Below are 22,260 nucleotides of genomic sequence, written 5' to 3' on the forward strand. Positions count from 1 at the left end.
CAGCGAATACTGAATGCTAAATTTCCTGAAAGCCTATCACATTTCTAACCTTTGCCAGTTCTGATGAAAGGTCACTGACCTGAAACGTTAACTCTGCTTCTGTCTCCACAGATGCTGCCATACCTGCTACGTATTCCAAGTATCTTTAGTTTTATTGCAGACTTCCTACATCTGCCATATTTTGCTTTGAATTCAGAAAGTGTTGTCGATTCCCATCCCTATTGCCCAGCCGAATGCACCTTTCCTGAACAGGACACACAGTAAATCTCACCTGCTCTCCTGGAGCTGGCACCCGGCTGTGTTGATTATCAGATCACAGTCCTTCTCGAGCTGGTTCAGTGTGTTCTGAATTGTTCGATTGATCGTCTTTTCTATTGTTGTGCACACATCTTGGATCTGATTCACACAACGTGTTGGCTACGAGTACAAAAGCCACAAAGTGTCATAGGAACTACAATCTGATACATTAATGGCATTTCATCCAAAGGGCACACTGTGCATTCTATTATACACATCGACGATTACACTTGTGCTTCCGTGAGCTGCATGCCTCCTGGTTGCATTGAACTGTGAATTCACCGCCTGTAGCCTTCTTCAGCTAAATGGGGCCGATTTGAACTGTTGTCAATTGTGTTAAACTGGAGATATCGGATCGATATCACATAAAAGTAATAGTAAAGAATATCACGGGATTTGTTTGGGGGGGGGCAGATCCATTGGCTCACCCTGTACAGTGTAAATAAGGGTGATTATTAAAACTAATCCCTATCAGTTTATGTACACTGACATCCAGAAAGTTTTTTTTTCCCACACGACTATTCGTTCATTGATAGGAATCATAGATGTGTGAGGCCTAAACTAGATGTTGTCTGGCATGTCTTTTTAAAAAATCCACATTTATCCTATGCAAAGGGCCTAAGTTTATCAAACCTATCTCAGTAAGAAGGAACCCTAAGATTGAATATCGTTTTGACAGTTCTCCTCTTGTACCTTGTCAAGCAGCTCCAAGTCCCGCACCAGCTCTGTCTCCCAAAACTGTCTGCATATTTTATGTGGGCACATAGTACAGTTTCAGTATACGGCTCTTAGTTTGGATTGCACTATTGTTCCATGCAACTTTAATCCCTATTTATTTTCCCAATGTCGTTTTAACACTGCTTATGGCGTTTCAATGATGTACTCATAAACGCACCTCTTTTCCTCCCTGTGTTTAAACTTGTTTACACATTGTGTAAACATTGGTGGAGCTCCAAAGGCCAAAATGTATCGCCCTAAACTTAACAAATTGAAGGCCATCTACCACAGTGGGCCTCATTCCATAAGTCAATCGGAATTGGATAACGGCTTCACCACTGGCCCCATGCTACTGCTGCAAGTCAGAAATGCGTGATATACTCATTATACTCACCAAGATTACTTAGGGTAACACTTTCCTCCTATTCAGACTCTGCCACATTGAAGAGGAAGACCAGCAAAAACGTTGGAACAACAATATCTGCTGTGACATTCGAAGTTACATTTCCTCCCAATTGGGATATATATCACTATTGCTTCACCAGATTGGGTCAATATCCTGCATTTGCTCAGTTTACGTGACTTCAGGTGCCCTGGCATTACAAGGACATCAGCGATTCAGAGATGGTCCTTCACCTTTTCAAGGCAATGTGGGTGGAACAAAGCAAGGTAAATGTTCAGAACTACCCATATGTTGAGAACAACTGAAGGGAAAATTATTTCAATTCCCAGCAACATTATATTTTATACAAAACCTGTTAACATTCTATCATCTAATTCATAGCACTTTTGATGTTCATTAAGAGCAGTCACCCAAACATAGTGCCATACAAGGATATCATTCCGACTTGGTTTCAGTTGGATTTACCACATTGGTGACTACCCTTGGCCGACGAGATTTCTACCAGTTTCTTATCCAACATATGCTTTGGAAACCACGTGTGCAGCCATTATAAAGCTATGCTTCTGTTAGCTACGTATATTTCTGATTCGCAGGGCACACACCTTGTTTGGATCTGGGATGTAGATGGTCGGCATTTCAAAGCCACATTTGTTCAGACCCGGTCTCTTGCACAGCTCTTGCACTATCTGCATCATCACTCTCTGTGGAATTAAGCAAAATATTGAACTGTAAATACAATTACATATTTGGCCGTTAGGACACAAGATCTCATCAGAAATATATAGCTTCTACAGGGGAGACGGTGGCGTAGGGGCAATGTCACTGGACTAATAATCCAGATGCCTAAGCTAATGCTCTGAAGGCATGGGCTTGAATCCCACCACGGCAGATGGTGAAATTTAATTTCAATTCTTAAATATGGAATAAAAATCTAGTCTAATGGTGATCATGGAACTATTGTCGACTGTTGCAAAATGCATCTGGTTCACTAATGTCCTTGAGGAAAGGAAACCTGCCATCCTTACCTAGCCTGCTCTACATGTGACCCCAGACCCACAGCCCCTTAAATGCCCTCAGTGGGAAATTGGGGATTTGCAATAAATGCAAGCCCAGCCAGCGATGCCCACAGCCGACGAACAAATAAAAACATTGATCTTTCATATCCACAAAAAATTCCAAAACATTTCCCAACCAATCAATTGCATTTGAATTACACTCACTGTTCCTGCCAGCCAAAAGCAGAAGCAAGTTTCCACCCTATAGTATCCTGAAGTTAATATTGATATGCATAACCAGCTAACGAATGAATGTTCAGCAATATCACTATCCTCTTGCAACAATGAGATTTTGTTTATGCAAGGCGGTTTTAATGAACTCCAGTTTCAATTCTCATCCAGGATACGATATCTACAACAGTACAGTAACCCCGAACAAAGACTGAGTGCCAACCTAGATTATGGTCACACTTAAAGAGTAAGGAGTTATCTTCCGATTTCGAGGGGAGAGTTTGCTGTTTATATTAGAAATAAAAGAGACTTTCCTGTGTAACTTGGGCGACATTGATGAAAGCCAGTCAATATTCTACCATGCCATAGACCTCAAAATGCTACTGTGGATCGAAAAAATATGCTTACATCGAGTTCAATAATTTAGAAAGCCGATACTTGAAATATAAAACAAAACTCACAATTCTAGAGATGCAATACAGCTCAATAAATCCCTGGATTAGAAAAGACTGTATGCTAATTCAGACGTTTTATTCACGAGGGGCACTAAATCCAAAATAAGTTTCTTTTTCCATTTTATTGCTTTGGAATCAATGTACCTGGTGCCTTAACGTGTTAAAATAGAGATATAGTTGGGGAACGAACTGCTGATGATGGAGAAAGAGTAACAGGAGCTGCATTAAAATGAATTCTGTATCACATTTCCTCCCACCTTTCGTGATTTTAGGCGCTTTTATGGAATTACTTTGCAAATTCGTTCCAGCAATATTACTGCACCTATTGCCCATCCTTAGTTGGGGACATTAAGAGTTAAGCACCAGTGTGATAGTGCAAAATTGGTGTACGTTTTAGAATTTATATTCATTTAAATTAACGAAAAGTTCAACAGATAAATAAATCTTTCAGCTGACCCGCTATAACCTGTTTTAGTACATGACACAGGGTCAACATCGACCTCTGAGTGTGAAGCAGGAGTTATGTGGAGGCTAAACCGGGTGCAAGTAGCAGTCTACATGAAAAGAAAGTTAAAGCATATGCTGGAAATCTGAAATAGTAACAAAAGTGCTGGAAATACTCAGCAGGTCTGGTAGCATCTGTGGAGAGAGAAACAAAGTTAACAATTCAGGTCTATGACTTTTTATCAGAACTGGCAAACATTAGAAAATAATTAGGTTTTAAGCAAGCGAAGGTGAGGAAGACAACAAAGGGGAAGATGTTTGATAGGGCAGAGGGCAGAAGAGATTAAATAACAAAGATGTCCTGGGACAAAGGCTTCCGTTCCTTCCTCGCCTTCTCTGTCTCCAGCTCTGGGGATAGGTCGTCCACTAATATTCATTATAAGTCCACCAAATCCCACAGCTACCTCAACTACATCTATACACACCATGCCTTCTGTAAGGACTGCATTCCATTCTCCCAGTCTCTCTGTCTCTGACGCATCTGCTCAGATGATGCAACCTTCTAAAACAACGCTTCTGATATGTGTTTCTTTTTCCTCAACTGATGATCCTTCCCCATCCCAGTGTGCTTGACAGGGCCTTCAACTGTGTCCGGCCTATTTCCCGTACTTCTGCCCTCACCCCTTCCCCTACACCTCAGAGCCGCATCAGAGGTACCCTTGTCCTCACTTTCCACTCAACGAGCTTCCACATCCAGAGAATAATCCATAGCCATTTCTGCCACCTACAGCATGATGCCACTACCAAATGCATCTCCCCCTTCCCTCCCCGCATTTCGAAGGTATCGGTCCCTCTGTGAAACCCTGGCCCACTTCTGCATTAACCCTGACACCTCGTCCCCTTACCACGGTACCTTCCCATGCAATCGGAGGCAGTGTAATACCTGCCGTTTTACCTCCTCTCTCCTCATTAACCAAGACCCCAAAAACTCCTTTTAGGTGAAGCAGCGATTTACTTTTACTTCTTTCAATTTTTTATGCTCTATGCATTACTCACAACGTGGCATCATCTGCATTGGGGAGACCAAATGCAGATTGGGTGAACACTTTGCAGAACATTTCCATTCAGTCTGAAGTCATGACCTCGAGCTTCCGGTTGCTTGCCATTTCAACACTCCGCCCTGCTCTCATGCCAATAATTCCATCTTAGGTCTGCTCCGGTGTTCCAGTGAACATCAACACCAGCTCGAGGAGCAGCACCTGTTCATTCCATTAGGCATTCTACAGCCGTGCAGACTAAACATTGAGTTCAATAAATTCAGATCTTGACTGGCGTTTTTTCCCATTATTTCATTTCTTTTAGCCATGTGCCTGCTTGTCATGTAGTCAGAGCTGCTCATTATTCTGCCATTAACTCTCTCGCTAGACTAATGGCTTGTCATTCACCACAAGCATTAATACACTCTTTGCCTTTATCCCAGGACAGCTTTGTTATTTAATCTCTCCCGCCCTCTTCCCTATCAAGCACATTTCCCTTTGTTCTCTCCCCCACTCCCCTCCCCTTCACTTGCTTAAAACCTAATTCTTTTCCAAACTTTGCCAGTTCTGATTAAAAGTCACAGACCGGAAAGGTTAACTTTGCTTCTCCACATATTCTGCAAGACCTGCTCAGTATTTCCAACACTTTTCGTTTTGGTGGAAGGCTACATTGTCTGGAAAACATAACAACACATTTATTTCGGACAATGAACGACTGCCAGTTGGTCGTTTGGTGACTTTAATTGAGGAATGAAGGTTAACCTGAGCCACTACCTGCTTCAAATTCTCTCAGCTGGTTTATTATGTCACTAAAATTCCACATAATTTCTTCTGTTGTCAGACCAGATATTATTAAATGTTACTGATTTCAATAGCTCGCCTGCCTCAGGTCGGTTTTAAAATCACATCATGGGATTGCTAATCCTAAACTACCAGACCACCCGATTGTCCCGCACAGTCCAGCACAATACCTGTTTTTGGGCTCCCACTGTTCTCCAACAATTCATTAAAATACCTTGCTGCTCTAATTTCATAGTTCTGACACTTTACGTTGAGTTAAATCTGCATTGCAGATACTGTTGATGTCATCATCTCGTGCGAGTGCACAGGCAGGATAGGCTACAGTTCGTAACATGGGATAACAAAGTCTCTCCAAAACATCATTTCATGGATATTAAGCTCTGAATATTGGTTCTATTATCCAGAAAACGGTTCCTGCACTGGATTAAAATCATCTCACCTGCAATGTCACTAGATTGTTATTGTCAAGTGTTAATCCTATTATTGTGAAAAACAAATTTTAGAAGTTGTGCCTCTCCCTATTCCCAATCAACAAAGTTTAGCTTCCTGTTGTCACATTGCAATGTCATTTTTATCTCATATTATAAATTCTAACGTCCAAGTTTAGAATGGAGGTCGCATAACAAACTGTAACAGTGTCAAGCAGCAGTGGCAAAGTAGCATCTCATATTTATGGTTCCACGCTCTTGAAATTCTCCATCAGAAAAAAAAGCCCAACAAGCTTCAACCAGCTCAATTTTCCTGCTTATAATAAGATTTGTTATTTAATTATAAGTATAAATATCGATGTATTATATTAAAATTAGGATTACACATATTCTAATTTAGGGGATCGAATCGTCTCTGCTCACCATTAAACCACTACTTAGTAAGGTTTGAGTTTTTAACAAAATGATGTGCTTGGTCAAAAGGTATATCTTAATATATAAGTGTGAGAACTATCTCATGGTGTTATTGAAAGAGAGTCTCTTTCTGCACTTTTGTTCCACATTAACATCCGCCTTTGATCCCCAAACCTTGGTGCACAGCACACTTCACCATGAAGAAATCAGACAAGTGGAACTCCAACAGTGCAGGGGACGCTTAGATGCAGTAAAGTCTGTACCTGTCTGTCACTCTCATGACCAGCTTCATCGGCTTTGCTCAGGTAGAACTTCAGTTTGTCGCCATGTTTTTCATTCAGCTTCTCCACCACGTTCAGAGTCCGTTTACAGAGGGCCTGACCCATCGGGTCGAAGAAGACAAGAATCAGATCAGCTTGCTCACCTGGAGACACAAACGAGTGAAAAACGCAATCATTTACATTGTTTTCGAAGGTATCACCATATTAGAAGTTATATGTCCAACGAATCTCTCAAAGATTAAAATGCAGGAACACGCTAGGTGGCAAGTGCACAGCAAGTTGTCAGGCAGAGGAGCATGATGGTAAAAACCTATGTTCACAAGCTCTGCTGCGCAAACCTCTTTCAGGTAGCATGCCCTGAGCCGTAAAATGGTCTCCTTATTTGCGAGGAGTGTATCAAGCAGACTCCTATTCTTGATCCCCATCTGCCTACATATAGGTAAGGTCAGGGGAATGATTGGGTTTCATGGTATATGATAGTAGCAATGAAAAGCTAGCCCACGCTTTGTCTCGTCATGTAAATGTCGAGAGCTGCTACTCACACCGGGTACCAGAAGGCATCCCACACTTGGCGAACACAACTGGCAAGTGTAATACTCCAGAAGTGAGAAAGCAACAATGAAAGGAAGATAAAGATGGCTTCGCCATGAAGGACAAATGGTCAAGTGATCTTGCTCCTGGACTGCAAAGTCAACAGTTATGAATTGAAATCTCACCTTGGTAGATTTAGGCACTTGATGACGTAATTTGGCACCATAAAGACGACCATTAAAGTTGTTGGTTTGCCAAACAAAGATTCACTAAACATCCTTACAGAGAAGGGAATCTGCCACACCAATCTTGTTAGGACTTCTGGTGATTCCAGTACTGCTTCATCTGGTAAGACATGCTCTGCCCTATGCTAGGATGGTTTGGATGGCCGGTTACGCCATCCATTAGTTGTAAGATGAACGGTACACTGACGCTGGTTGGCGGTATTTTGCCTAGTTTCACTGCAATCTCACCGCCGGGTTTAACATCAGCAAGACATTTACAAGTAATTGCTGCTGGATCCACCTACGTTTGTGCACTTCCTGACTGCTTGTGTACATTGAGTACTGCAAACTGAATCCCACGTGAGTGGGCTTTCAAACCCTGAAATCATGAACGGTAACATTGCCAAAGTATGCTTAATAAACGAATTTAAAATTACTTCCTCAGTCTCGCAGATACTGTCACTCTGAGCTTTGGTTGCCGATCCCTCCCATCTTTACTGACCTATCGTATGTATTCATTCTGCTGATTCCTTATGCATTTAGATTCTCATCAGTTTGCTCTACAGCATTTAAGACATTTTTACCCCACTGCATTATTGGAGTCTTCTCCGGTCTTATGTTCGTTTCCAAAACCTTCACTTCACTTTCTATACCCTTTACCACTTGCAGACTGTTCACTTCCTCTTCTGCATTTTTACCCTGTCCCATATATACCACTTCCCCTCACATTAACCTCATTTGACCTCCCATATCCTTCACCTACTTGGCACTTTATTCCCTCCTAAATACATCATATCCATCTAATACCCTTCCCCCAGCCTCCCTCCTCCCCCACCTCCACATGGTCAAACCTCTGCTTCTGTCAATCCATGCATCCCCTTCCTCACTCCTATCAGTGGTTTCCTGCTCCTTCACTCTGAATTTTTCACTGAACCTCTCAGTTGGCGCTCCTTATTTAAACAGCTTATCCTTTTTCCCCATAAAGTTTTCATTCATTTTCTGAAGCTTATAACATTTATCCATTGTTTTCAATTCTTTTAGCCTTGTCTTTTTCTCTTTTACCTCGTCGAAACAACATTTGGCGTTGTCTACCAAAGGCGCTGTACAAATGCCATTGTCCGTCATTCTGGTTGATATTATTCTCTGAACAACTTTCTTCCCGTTTCCCTTTAAACATTAGCACTTTGTGAGGAAAGCTGGACTTAGATGTACTCTGTATACATTTTTTTTTACTATTGTTATTCCTTCATAAGATGTGGGAGGCATTGTCAAGGTATTTATTGCCCATCCTTAATTGCCCTTGAGAAGCTGGTGGTGATCCATCGTCTGGAATACAACTGAGTGACTTGTTGGCTGATTTCTGAAGGCAATTAAGAATCAACAAAATTGGTGTAAGCTTGGAGTTATACATAGGCCAGACCGGTAAAGAAGGCAGCCGTCCTTCTTAAAGGACATAATTGGACATTAAACGAAAATCCATTAGTTTCACGATCAACATTAGTAATATTGTATTTTTATTCAAGCATTATTCAATAAACTCCCTTGTTTGTTTTCGTTCAGTCTCCCAGGATTTCTTCAGAGCTCTCCCTGTTTATTTTGTCATCTGATTTCCCGGGTGCATTGAGTTTGGTACGGTCGCGTAATCGTTATTTTATTTGTCCAATAATCTAGAAAAATGTGCATTCAAACCCAGCCAAAACAAATAAGAATTTGTTCTGATCAAAGGTCACAGACCTGAAACGTTAACTCTCCCCACAAATGCTGCCAGACCTGCTTTGCATTTCCAGAACTTTCTGTTGTATTGCAGAATTTGATTATTTAAAAAATGGAACTGCTAAACTGACATTACTGCACGTTATCATGAAGCTGTCTGTTCTTCATCAAAACCTAACTGGTTTAGTAAAGTTCTTTTAGTAATTAAAAGTATCAGTTTTACTCCATCTGGCATATATGGGACTCCATTCGCACTGCAACACGTTTGGTAAATTCCCTCGGAAGTATCATAGCAAACCACTTAGTTGCAGCAAAGGAAATATACCACAGGTTCAAAAGGAAGTTGCACCATAATGTTTTCAGGGTAGCTAGGGATAGGCGATAAATGTCAAGTTTGTCAACTGGGTCCACAGTCCGAGATTGAATATTAAATACAACTGAGAAGTCAATCACATTTTGTGTGTGTTAACGTAATTTACAAGTGATAATTGAGCTCTGGTGTATATCTAACAGTGCAGATTGATCTCTTACCTAGCCATATCAGCGCTTTATCAACATCAAATTCGTAGGTCATGTCTCCATCCACTAGTCCTGGGGTATCTATAAATGTCACCAGGTTAAACTTCTTTTGCTTAGAGGTGCTGATCTCGGTACTCAGGTAGTCTGTCACTCCTGTGGAAGCATGGAGAGAGTCAGCAAAAGCAGAAGTGGAATTTGTTGCAAAGATAAAGTTTAGTTGCAGGAATCGGACTTTCCATTTCATGTGTGCATTGGTCATTAAAAAAGGTTTTATTAACAGAGCAGCCTGCTTTTGTGTTACATTATTTTTAAGTGACCAAATGCATATAATCATGATATCTTTCATAGAATACATGAGCTATCTATTTCATATAAATACACAGAAAAAATCTTAGGCTCACACTTCCTGCCTGCAACCATTTCTTGAAGCCAGTTCTTTTGCAACATCTTTCCGCCTACTTTGCCCCCATTATAAATCACTGTGTCCATTTTTATGATATGAATTGTCCATGTCACATCATACTCTAATTGCACAATCCTGCCAGTTGTGGCGCTGCAGTTCCTCAGTTTTCTATCCCCCAGCTCATCAGCCTTAACAGACAGAAACTGTGATGCTCCTAACAACTCTGTTTCGCAAATGTCACAATCTTCTGTTTGGCAAATTGCTCTAAGTTTGATTCTATGTGTTCCTATGTCTCTTGTTTATTCCGTATTACTTTATTATATTTCTCCTGATGCAGAATTCTGCTGTCCATATCTCAAATCACTCTGATACCCGTTCATTTATCAATAATGGACTTTTTGATCGACATTGGCACGCAGTCTGGCTATTCCTTAACTTTATAATGATTATCCTTGCGTTCATGTTCTTCAGTGGCCTCGCCACTCCATATATCTGTAACATACTCCAGCCCTACGACCCTCCAGGATCTTTGAGCTCCATCAATTCGAAACTATTTTCCCTTTCCATGATTGGCGGCTCTGTTTTGCAATTTTGTTTTGGAATTCCTTTCATACTTCTCTTTAGCTCTATGACCTAGTCTCCTCCATTATGGTATACCTTGAAAGCATACCTCTTGCATTAAGCTTTTGGTCACCCAATTTTCTTAATGTGGCTCGATATCAAATTGTGTGTTTACTTGCTCCTGTTTATTGTCCATTTATATTCCATTGTACTTTGTGTTTCCTATTAGATGGTATTTTGCTTTTATAGGCCCCATTTATTTTCCATTCCCGATTTATTTTTCATACAACGCCTATTTTGCCTGCTTATTGTCCACTCAGTTTCGATTTCCCTGTTAATCTTCAAGAAGTTTATATTTCGCCTCTTTCGTGTCCATTTAGTTTCTTTTCCCAATTTATTCCAAAATTAATTTTTATTTCTACTTTTTTTTTCTTGTTGTGTCGCTATACTGTCCATACCACTGTTCTAGAGTGTCTGGCTCAAGAATTAAATATCTTCAGATCATCAGGTCTGCTAGTCTCTGTTCGTGCAGGGCATTGTCGGAAGTGTTTCATCGTTTGGGATGCCGTTCTACAGTCAGAGTCGGCAGAATTCGTTTGGCTGTATCTTCTCTTCTGCAGTTAGGCTTTACAGTCGCCAATACAAGTCCTGAGGTGATTGAAGCACAGGCAAGTAGGCCAGTCTTCATTGGCTCCTGATGAAAGAGATTCAGATGAGTCATTGGACAACTCGTGTGCCTTCGTCTGTAGAAATACAACCAGTCAATTTGTTGCCAGCTGTGGGGGTTACAGTCCCTGGGCTGGATTGTATGTAAGATGCTGCCCCTCAACCTGAGCCTCTTTGTTGCTGGTCCTTTCTGGAAGAGGCATAACGAGGATGCCTGGTCTGCTTTTTTCCCATTCTACTCTTGATGTAACTTGCCTCCTTATTCATATGGAACAATGCCACAGATATTCAGAGAAGGAGTGTTCATGTCACGATCCTTATCAGGCTCTATTTAGCCTCTAAATCCTTCTCCAATGTTACAGCCAACTGTCCACTGATTACTCTATAATTAATTTATATTCCCCTCTTCATTCTCCATTTAGTTTCTACCTCTCAGTTTATTTACCATTTTGTTTCTAATACCCGTGGTATTCACCGATTCGTTTCCATTGCCCTGTTTATTCTGCATTTTCCGTTTAGCTGTCACTCCCCACCGCACCGAAACAGCAGGGAACCTATTTTGTCGAGTTCTGGAGTCCTTTACGCATTGCCTTAAAACACATAAGCTATAATACTTCCACGGAGTTCCAGCTGACACGATCGACACTTTAATTCTGCCCAAGCCTTTTTAGGCTACGCCCCCTGCGTTTTATGCCTTGGTACTAGTCACATAAAAAAAACTCCGAAGGTATTAAAGGGTGAACCGCAAATAAACAACTCATCAATCCACACAGAAGAGAAATAGATGACAAAGAACCATAGAACCATCAAACAGACAGTATCGCAGAATTTTAAATCCGTCGTTTTTTGTGCCTATGCTATCTGTATGAAAGAACAGTACACATAATCACATTTCCCTGTCCTTTCCCGATACCCGTTTTATTCCTTTCTCAAAACAAAATCCTTTCCCTTTTCAATGCCATTCTGAATATGTGCCCATCAACAGCACCCGCACCCCGCCCCCCACCCGCCCACCTCACTTCACCCCACCCTCCACCCCCGCAGATGTGCCACATTTTATGAACTATCCAAACAAAATATCACCAAATCCCTCCCGTTTTCTGGTGATGATTGTGCACTTATTGGTTGTCGACTCAACCATTAGTTTGAATTTGCTCGATTCGCATTGTCATAACCTCTCCTAATTCTGAAGCATTATCAGATCGATGCTTTGTTGTCTCTGTTCCGATCGGGAAAATATTTCCCCGAGGAACATTGAAGTGCACCTCAATCGGCACCTAACAATTGCAGGACACATAGATCTGGTGGTTACGAAGGAAGATAGGACACTTTCCTTTATTAGCCGAGGCATGGAATATAAAGGCAGGCCGGTTATGCTAGAACTCTTTAAAACACTAGCTAAGGTATATATAAGCTGTTGCATATAGTTATGATTACCCCATTACAGGACGCATGTGACCACACTCGAGAAGTGATCGAGGAAATGTAACAAGATGTTGTAGGAATGGAGACTAATTGCTATGAGAAAAAAATGGATAGGCTGGGTTTGTTTTCTTTGGAATATAGGAGGCTGAGGGGAGATTCAATTGAGGTGTAAGAAATAATAGAGTGGATAGGAAGAACATATTTACCTCCCCAAAGAGATCAATGAGCACGGGGCCAACAGTTAATGTAATCAACCGAAGGATTAGAGGAAAGTTGAGGAGAATTTACCTTTCACTCATAAGGTGGTTACGGCCCTGGACCTCAGCATCTGAAACGTAATAACTGGAAACCTGATCATATTTTAAAAGAATTCCGGGATACACGTTTGAATGCCAATGCCTGCAAGACTATGGACCAAGAGCTGGAAAGTGGTATTAAGCTGGATAACACTGGTTGGAGGAATGGGCTCTTTCTGTGACATACATTTTTTATGTTCCTACGTTTCTATGTTTAATGACTCCATATTCTTAACTGCTCTCTATCTATTATCCTCTTATGCCCCGTAAATGTCTCTTGCTCCCCTTTTGTCTCTGCGTCCTCACAAAAAAAAACCACATAATGTTCTGGTAAGCACAATAGAATCACGTGCCCTTCAACCGAAAAAATTCAAATACGACTAGCTCCAAATATAATGCCTATCAGCTCGCCAAGATGCATTTTATCTTTCGTGTCCATTACAGAAATCGTTCACCGTCTAATCCTTTGCTGCTTTAACCTGTCCAATTCTATTCTCAGTACGTGAGAGCCGTCAATCAATCTGGGAAAGGCAGCGAGTTCAATGGTTGAACATTTAATGGATTGAGGTGGCGAACACAATCAATGGTTCCCCTTCTGCTATCTGTAATAACGACAATCGATGTGAATTTACCTTCGATCTGTTCCAGAGGTTGGAAGTGCGGGTAAAGGTGGAGAGTAACATTGCTCTGTAAAAATAAAGACAAGTGTTGGAGGCACATTCCCCGAAAATTTGTTATTATGGTCATTGTATATGAGCTGTCTCAGTGTAGTGCCAAGATATAGACGTAACTATCCAATCTGTATCACTGTTCCATGCTCATTGCAGACAATTATTATGATAGAGCATCCAGCATTCTTTGGGATAGACAATGGTAACTCCCCGTGGTATTTAGTAATTCATATATGATTGGTGATGACGGTGTATGGAACAAATTAGCTGTACCTAAACATACCATTGAGTTCCCAGAGTCTTTCTGGAGATTGAAATTGACAGCATTGGGAGGCCGTGTAGTGGTTAGAGCACACACGCATAGGTGTAGAAGAAAATATCCTTGATTTTTTTTTTGTTTTCTGGATACTGCAAAAGCTATGGGCCCTGACAACATTCCAGCAATAATGCTAAAACTTGTGCTGCAGAACAAGCTCCGCCCTAGCAAAGCTGTTCCAGTACAGCTATAAGACTGGAACCAATCCTGCAATGTGGAAAAATATTCAGGTATGTCCTGTGCACATAAAGCAGGACAAATCCAACACGAACAATTACCATCCTATCAGTCTACTGTCAATCATCAGTAAAGTGATGGAAGGTGTCATCAACAGTGCCATCAAGCAGCACTTGCTTAGCAATAACCGGCTCACTGACGCTCAGTTTGGGTTCCAACAGGGCTACTGAGCCTTGGTCCATACATGGAAAAAAGGGCTGAACTCAAGAAGTGAGGTGACAGTCACTGCACTTGACATCAAGGCAGCACTTGACCGAGTGTGGCATCAAGGAGCCCTAGCAAAACTGGAGCCAATGGTAATCAGGGGGAAAACTCTCTGCTGGTTGGAGTCATAAAACCACAAATAAAGATGGTTGTGGTTGTTGGAGGTCACTCATCCCAGTCCCAGGACAATACTGCAAGAGTTCGTTAGGATAGTGTCCTAGGTCCAACCACCTTTAACTGCTTCATCAATGACCTTCCCTCCATCATAAGGTCAGAAGTGGGGATGTTCGCTGGTGATTGCACAATGTTCAGCACCATTTGCGACTTTGCAGATACTTGAACAGCCTATGTCATGCGCAGCAAGACCTGGACAACAGCTAGGCTTTGGCTGCCAAGTGGCAGACAATGACCACTATTCCGACCGAGGCGGGAGGAGTGCACTGTTAAATCAGTCCCAATTCTTCATAGGTCACAACGTATTATTTAAAATGTTCCCACTTATCGATATGGTTAATCATATACTCTATTTTTCCCTGAATAGAACATACCGGACAGCTTTTTTCTTCAATTAACTACAAAGTTGACAGTTTATTCTAAAACTAATGTTAATTAGTAATGAAGTAAAATGCAAACATGAAGATTGGAATTCTAAAAATTCTACATCACGTTTTTAAGAAGTTCTCTTTTTTACCTGAGCCCCTTCACACTCACACACACATATACGCTGATTAAAATAGAAAAACAAAAGGATTTTTGGATCAGAGCTCGATTCCAGACAGGAAAAGCACCCGGGCATATCTCTTGCCCGCCTAAAGAAAGCTGAGACAAGCTGCAGCAAACAGATACCCAGTCCATCTTCAAGCACACACAGACAGGGCAGTCGAATCTTCCAGAATAGTTTTCTTTCGGGTGGCGTTGAAAAGTAATTTTAGCAGGCTTTATTCTGAAGCAGGAAATAAAATACAGGAAACGTGTAAGTTCTCCTCGAATCCGCACATCATCCTGACTTGGATATATCGTCGTTCCTTCAGTGTCTTTGGGTCAAAATTCTGGAAGTCCCTTCCTAGCAGCACTGTAAGTTTGCCTACACCCCAAGGACTTGCAGTGGTTCAAGAAGGCACTGACACCTTCTCAAGGGCAATTACAGATGGGCAAGAATTTTGGTCATCCAGCCACCCCACGTCACCAAGACGAATAAAAAAAATTCTCACTGTAATAGGAGAGAGTGATGATATCCTTTTTGAAGTAACTTTCCAGGAGTCAAGCATAGACACAGAATGTGTGAGCATGCGATCGGTGATGATACATGGACTTACTCACCGTGAGGGATTCTCGTTTCTTGCCACTAGTGATGAAAGTAAATCCTTGTGTTTCTGTTGCAACTCCAGTTTTCTGTATATGCTCTTCAATGTACCTAGAAGATGCGATTATTAGAGGTACGAATAATAGGCTTGTTTTCCAACTCGCTGCTCTCAGAAACTCCATGCAGAAAGCTGGCAGACAACCAGACATGAGTGGATGGTTCAAGAACCAGAAATCTTTGTAATTGCAAAACAATAGATAGAATAATCTGCCACTAAAATAATAAGTGAAATACAAAGGCAGGCTGAAGGAACCTCTAACTAATGTGTTACCATCTTTGCTCGTTGTTTTCCTTTGGGTCAGTGTGTTATGCATTGCATTTATAATCACTTGTGTGCATTTCTTATCTGGAATGTCTTATTGTTGTTGTCGCGTTTGGTCATAATTTCAGGTCAACTGCTTCTAATACAATGTGCACGTATGAAAAGAACAGTTGAAATTGGGCCAACATTAACCATGTGGCTTCTCGAGCCTGCTCCTTCATTTAACAAGATGAGAGATGACTTTTGAACACAATTCCACTTTACTGACGGATTCCCATATCCCCGGATTCACGGGAGTCTAAAAAACCTATGTATCTCAGTCATGAAGATACCCAGCGACCGTGGATCCCCAGCTCTTTGAGGTAGAGAATTCCAATGATAAACAACCTTCAGAATGAATAAGTTCCTCCTCCTCTGAGTTTTAAATGATCGACCCCTTACCCTGACACTATGCCGCCTAGTTATAGACTCGCTAGTCAGAGGATTTATCCTTGCTTCTGACCCTTCCTCCAGGAATGACGCTTTCCCAGCTGATCTGCCTGTACTGTATAATGATAAGAGGAAAGAAAATACCGGCAGTCATAAAAGCAATAAATATAGCAGGTTAGAATCATAGAATCATAAAAAATTTCGTGCACAGAAAGAGGCCACTTGGCCCATCGCATCTGTGCCGGCCGAAAAACGACCCACCGATTCTAATCCCACCTTCCACCATTTGGTCCGTAGCCCTACAGCTTATGGCATTTCAGGGGCATATCCATATTCCATTTGACTGAGCTGAGGGTCTCTACCTCAACTACCCTTTCAGGCAATGAGTTATAGACCACCACCACCCTCCGGATGAAAAAAGGTTTTCCTCATCTCCCCTCTAATTTTTTGAAATCTGCACCCCCTCATCACGGACCTCTCTACTAACCCGAATAGGCCCTCATATCCACTCCATCCAGGCCCCTCAAAACTTTGTACATTTCAATCAGATCTCTGCTCAGCCTTCTCTGTTCCAAGGAGAACAACCCCAGCCTATCCAATATTTCTTCACAGCTGCATTTTTCCAGTCGTAGCAACACCTTTGTAAATCTCCCCAGTACCCTCTCCAGTGCAATTACATCCTTTCTGTAATGAGGTGACCAGAACTGCACACAGTACTCAAGATGTGGCTTAACGAATGCGATATGCAGTTCCTGCATAACCTCCTTGCTCTTGCATTCTATACCTCAGCTAATAAAGCGAAGGATTCCATATGCCTTCTAACCACCATACCGACCTGTCCCACTACCTTCAGACAGTTGTGGGCATTCACTTCAAGGTCCCTAACTTCCTCTGCACTTCTTAGTATTTTTTTTTAGTGTATTCCTTTGCCTTGTTTGACCTCCGCAAATGCATCACCTGACACTTCTCCAAGTTGAATTACATTTGCCTCTTTTCTGCACATCTGACGAGACCATAAATGTTTTCCTGCAGCCATCCTCCTCGCTATCTACTACACGGCCAATCTTCGTGTTGTCCGCAAACTTCTTGATTATGCCTCCTACATTTACCTCCAAATCTAAAAGCAAGGGACCCAGTACTGAGCCCTGCAGAACGTCACTGGAAACAGTCCTCCAGTCGCTAAAACAGCCATCGACAATTAACTTTTGTTTCCTGCCACTGTGCCAATTTTTTATCCACCTTGCTTAATTTTCCTGGATTCCATGGGATATTATTTTTTAAACCAGTCTTCCATGTGGAACCTTGAACATTATACTTACACACAGGTGGCTAGAATATAAAATCGTCTTTTATACAACGTAATTCATGCAGTGACTAGAGCTACTTTCCAAAGATTATATACAGTTCCATGAAAATAATGGTTATTAATAAGTATGGCTAACGAGTACGAAAATGAATTTACGCTGTACGGCATAAAAAAGACGAATGACAGACATGCACTTAGATAACACACTTCGAGACCGCTGTGCTGCCCAAAGCGTTTTAAAGCTAATGAAGTCATTTTGAAACATAATGAGTGTTATCGTGAAAGGATAGCCAATTTGGGCTCAGCAAGACCTCACAGCAGCAATGCTATAATGAACAGGTGATCCGTTTTATTATGTATATTGAGGTATAAACATTGACCAGTGGACAGAACACAGCCTATAACTCTCCTGCTCTTCTTTGACATCGTGTAGGGGGAGCCTTTGCAGCCACATGACTGGGCATATGGGGCCTCGGTTAAAGTTTCATCAGAAATATGCAACTCAAACAGTGCAGCACATCATCAGTACTGTACAGGAGTGCCAGCCTATATGTTGGTGATGAGGTCCTGGTGTGGCACTTCAAAACTGAAACATTTTGGACCCAGAGGTGAGAGATATAGTACCTGTGCCACAGCTGCTTTATATTAAAAAGTAGGAGCAGCAATGTACAGCTCGGAAATATTTTGTTTTCAAATTTTAACAGAGGGAGAGATGTGGGCGTCGTGATAATGTCACTGAATAAGTAATCCAGAGACCCAGACTAGTACCCGGGAACACAGGTTTAAATCCAACTACAGCAGCTGGTAGAATTTAATTTGAATTATTTAATAAAACAAATCTGCAAATGATAACTAGTTTCAACGATGGTGCCATGAAATTATCATCGATTGTTGTATAAAAAAGAAAACCCTTGGATCCACTAATTTCCTTTAGGAATGGAAATCTGCTTGCCCGACCTGATCTAGCCGAAATGTGATGCCAAACCCATAGCAAAGTAGTTGTCACTTAACTATCCTCTGAAATGGTTTATCGATCCACTCAAGGGCAATTAGGGATGAACAATTGCTGACCTTGCCAGCGACTCCAATGTCCCACGAAATAATTAACAAAAAGTCAAGAGCATTATTCACACTGCTTGAGATCTGTTAAAATCCCACTATTTCTTTCCTCTAAAAAAAATCAACTTTCTGCTTGCCATACTACAATGTTTCACAACATTGTTGCTTCTTTGTCACACGATGTATTTGATAGGCTTTATTAAATGCCTTGGGAAACTTCATATACATTATATTTCCAGTATTTCTTTTCGGCAATTGGGAACTGCAAAAATAGAATAATTTCATTTGGAAAACTTGAATTACCTATAAAAATACTGATGTTTGAACTTGATTAACTTTTACCTTGACTGGTCTACACTTAGCCCCAATTAAACTTCCCAAGAAAACTACTGTTGGGAATAAATGCATCGTTGCCAGCGTTGCCTCTGTCAAGGAAGTAAAAATGGAAAAAAAGCCATACTCACCAATTGATAAAGGAGCTCTTTCCCGCCGAATGATTTCCCATCAACATCACCGTGATCTTCTTCTTTGGAGCCAAGATGCCGAGTCCCAGCTGGTTAGCAATACTCACCAAGCCTGCCAACAGTAAAAGTCAACTCATTCAAAACAGCAAAGTTGTCGGTTGTGTGTGCACGGAAAGAATGCAGAGGGAGAATGTTAACATTGAACAATGTTATAATTGGGAAAACTTGAGTTACCCACGTTATACCACTCTCGATTTCCATTCCAATTAAATCCAATGGAAGGTCCATTCGTCATTCTCAATTCCATATACCTATCAAAAGCTACATTATGCCAGGCTAGCGATTGTCGAATGGGGTGAGAAGCTGATTTACAAAAAGAGGAAGTAAATGCCTCTTTTTTGTGTATGGGTCATTCATTGTCACGGAAACAAAAGAGTCTAATTTAGCTATAATTGATGACGAAAACAGGTGCTTTTGAATTGGCCAACCATTTTTCACAAGTGCAATTTCTCCTCCAATGACTTCCATATGAAGTTAAATCAGATACGATGCAAAATGAGAACTTAGTTCGATAACACCCATTGGGCAGCATCGAATGAAGTTATAATTATTTGAGAGAACGAGAGATATAAAGAGAGAGAAGATAGAGAAACAGAGGACCAGAGAGACGGAAGGTTATAAATTTATTCTGGGCAGTCGAACAAAAGGGCAGTAATGAATCGCCTGCCCCACCTTGCACTCTGTCCGATTATCTTTTGCACTAAAGTCAACTTTAGATAAAGCATTGGATTCTAAAACTGCCAATGGGATGATAGGTGGACTGTTCTATCTGTTTTTATCACCCGAACCATTCTTGCACAAATTTTACCTTTCAGGTCACAGAAATCATAGAAAATTTATGTGACAGAAAAAGGCTATTTAGCCTCTCATGCCCATACCCTTCGACGATGAGCGACTCAAGCTATTTCCACCTTCCTGCATTGGGTCCGTAACACTGCAGGTTACAGGTCATGGCTCTTCCAAGAGACAGCCAATGTGTCTTGCAATATGTTGAAAGTTTCTACCTTCACCACCGTACAGGCACCGAGTTCCAGGTCCCATTCCCTCGCACTATGAATCTAATTAACGTTCCCATTCATCCACTTTATCAATACCATTCACTTAATATAGCGCTGAGGAAAACACAAAGAGGATGTAAAGATATATATATATATATATATATATATATATATATCAGACTAAAAATAAAGTGAGTTGGCAACAAAATGGAATATGGAATTTAATATAGGGCTGAGTGTTGTTATTCACGTTAGTACTAATAATAGAAAAGCAGGATATTTATAAAAGGCTTGAACCGTCTAAATGTTGACGTTCAGAGAGACTTGGATTTACTCACAAATTCAACAGCACATAAAAAATTAGCATGCATGTACAACAGTAATTGGGATGTTAAACTTTACTGCAAGAAGTATGCTGTACAAGGCTATGGACATTTTGCTGCAACTGTATAGGAGTTTGTTGAGACCACATCAGGAGTACTGTGCTCCGTGCTGGTCTGCAAATCCATGCAAGGATATATTTGCATTGTTGGTGGGAGATCCAAGGTTGATTGGATTGTTACATGTAATGGGACTGTTGTCCGATGATGAGAGGCTGAAAAATTGGCCCATGTTCTCTGGAGCTTAGAAGAATAAGAGGTGATCACATTGAAACATGAAGGATTCTGAAGAGGCTTGACAGAGTGAACACCGAGAGGCTGTTTCACTAGCTGGGGAGTCGATACTAAGAGAGCTCAGAATTAGATGAAGAGAAATTTCTTCGCACAGAAGGTTGCAGAACTTTAGAACTGTCTGCCGCAGAGGGTTGTGGATGCTCCATCGTTGAGCATATCCAAGTTTGTGATGGACATTTTTGGCATCTCATGGCAATCCAGTGATAAGGGGAGCAGACAGAAATGTTGGGTTGAGGCGGGGAGAGCAGCTATGATCGTAATGAATGGCAAAACAGGCTCGAGGAACCATATGGCTTAACTTTGCTTCCATATCTGAGACATTCACGCCGTAAGTCTCACTTCCCTTGAATCCTCTCATTCGTTAAATGTCACTCCCATTCTCAACCTTTTCTAATCTCACGCCATTCCTATAATCTATTATATAACTCCTATTATTTCACTCCGCAAGGGTCACTACCATTGCCTCACTCTGGGGGAGCGTGGTACGTGTGTGTGTTCCATTATACGTATACTTAAATAGTACTGGAAGTAATATGTTCCATCTAAACGCAGCTCTCTGACAGATCGGTCTGACAAAGTCCTGCTGAATGCAACATCGCAAAGTTGAATTGGTGCCAATTCAGGCTGAGTGAAACACGAGATCAAGTGACTCAGAAGCACCAAAATAAAGCTGCCAGTTGCTGCCTTTCACATACACAAGGGAGGCACTGAGCTCTGTGCTGTAAACATACATCGAAAATCTATCTTAATGTTATACCCAAAACGCTCACCCACCATGTCTTACCGTGCTTTGGGTCCTTATACAGCAAGTGACATTCCTTGAGGATCCTTTCATTAACTGAGAGGCTCAAATTCTCTGAGGGGTTTGAAACAGATCGCAGCTTCGGGATTCCTGACATTGTGCTGGGAACACCGCAGACTCCTTTAGACTGACCAGGGGCAAGCACGCACAGATCGGACCAAACCATAAAGCTGACACATTATGCAATACAGGAGGAGATATCACTTCACGTGTGCCTGACATGTCATGAATACGAGCCTGCCTACATCATCTGTTTAACCCGCTTGTCCCCTGTTTAATAGGCTCGGTGCAATTCTGTTCATCTGCAATCCAACAGCTGGTTATGATCAACGCCCTTGGTCTACTCTTCAATTGAAGTAGTTAAAACGGCACCCTGCTGTCTTGTTTAATTTAATAACGAGTTGCATTTGAAACCTTAGTTAATCTCTCGCTTTCTAATGAAAGAGCGACCATAAAATCAAGATTAGCCCTTCTATCCCCAGTCTCAAAATAACTATAACAAACATCTAATTCATACCTCAATATAGCTCAAGCTTCTATCTTAAACAGAAACTCGGCATTGCCAAAATGGAAT

At 41.3% G+C, this 22,260-nt stretch overlaps 1 protein-coding gene across 1 annotated transcript; it reads right to left on the minus strand.

Moving 5' to 3' along the window:
• Positions 1-267: 267 nt before the first annotated feature.
• LOC137345152 (uncharacterized) lies at positions 268-21,783 on the minus strand. The gene is made up of 8 exons (XM_068008620.1): positions 21,669-21,783; positions 19,153-19,264; positions 15,590-15,683; positions 13,474-13,528; positions 9,503-9,643; positions 6,486-6,646; positions 2,020-2,118; positions 268-417 (listed from the first exon to the last, which is right to left on the minus strand). The coding sequence occupies exons 1-8, from the start codon at positions 21,781-21,783 to the stop codon at positions 268-270; spliced, it is 927 nt and encodes a 308-aa protein (XP_067864721.1).
• Between the last annotated feature and the right edge of the window lie 477 nt (positions 21,784-22,260).

Source organism: Heterodontus francisci, chromosome 28 (assembly GCF_036365525.1).
Source record: "Heterodontus francisci isolate sHetFra1 chromosome 28, sHetFra1.hap1, whole genome shotgun sequence".
Classification (NCBI taxonomy): Eukaryota; Metazoa; Chordata; class Chondrichthyes; order Heterodontiformes; family Heterodontidae; genus Heterodontus; species Heterodontus francisci.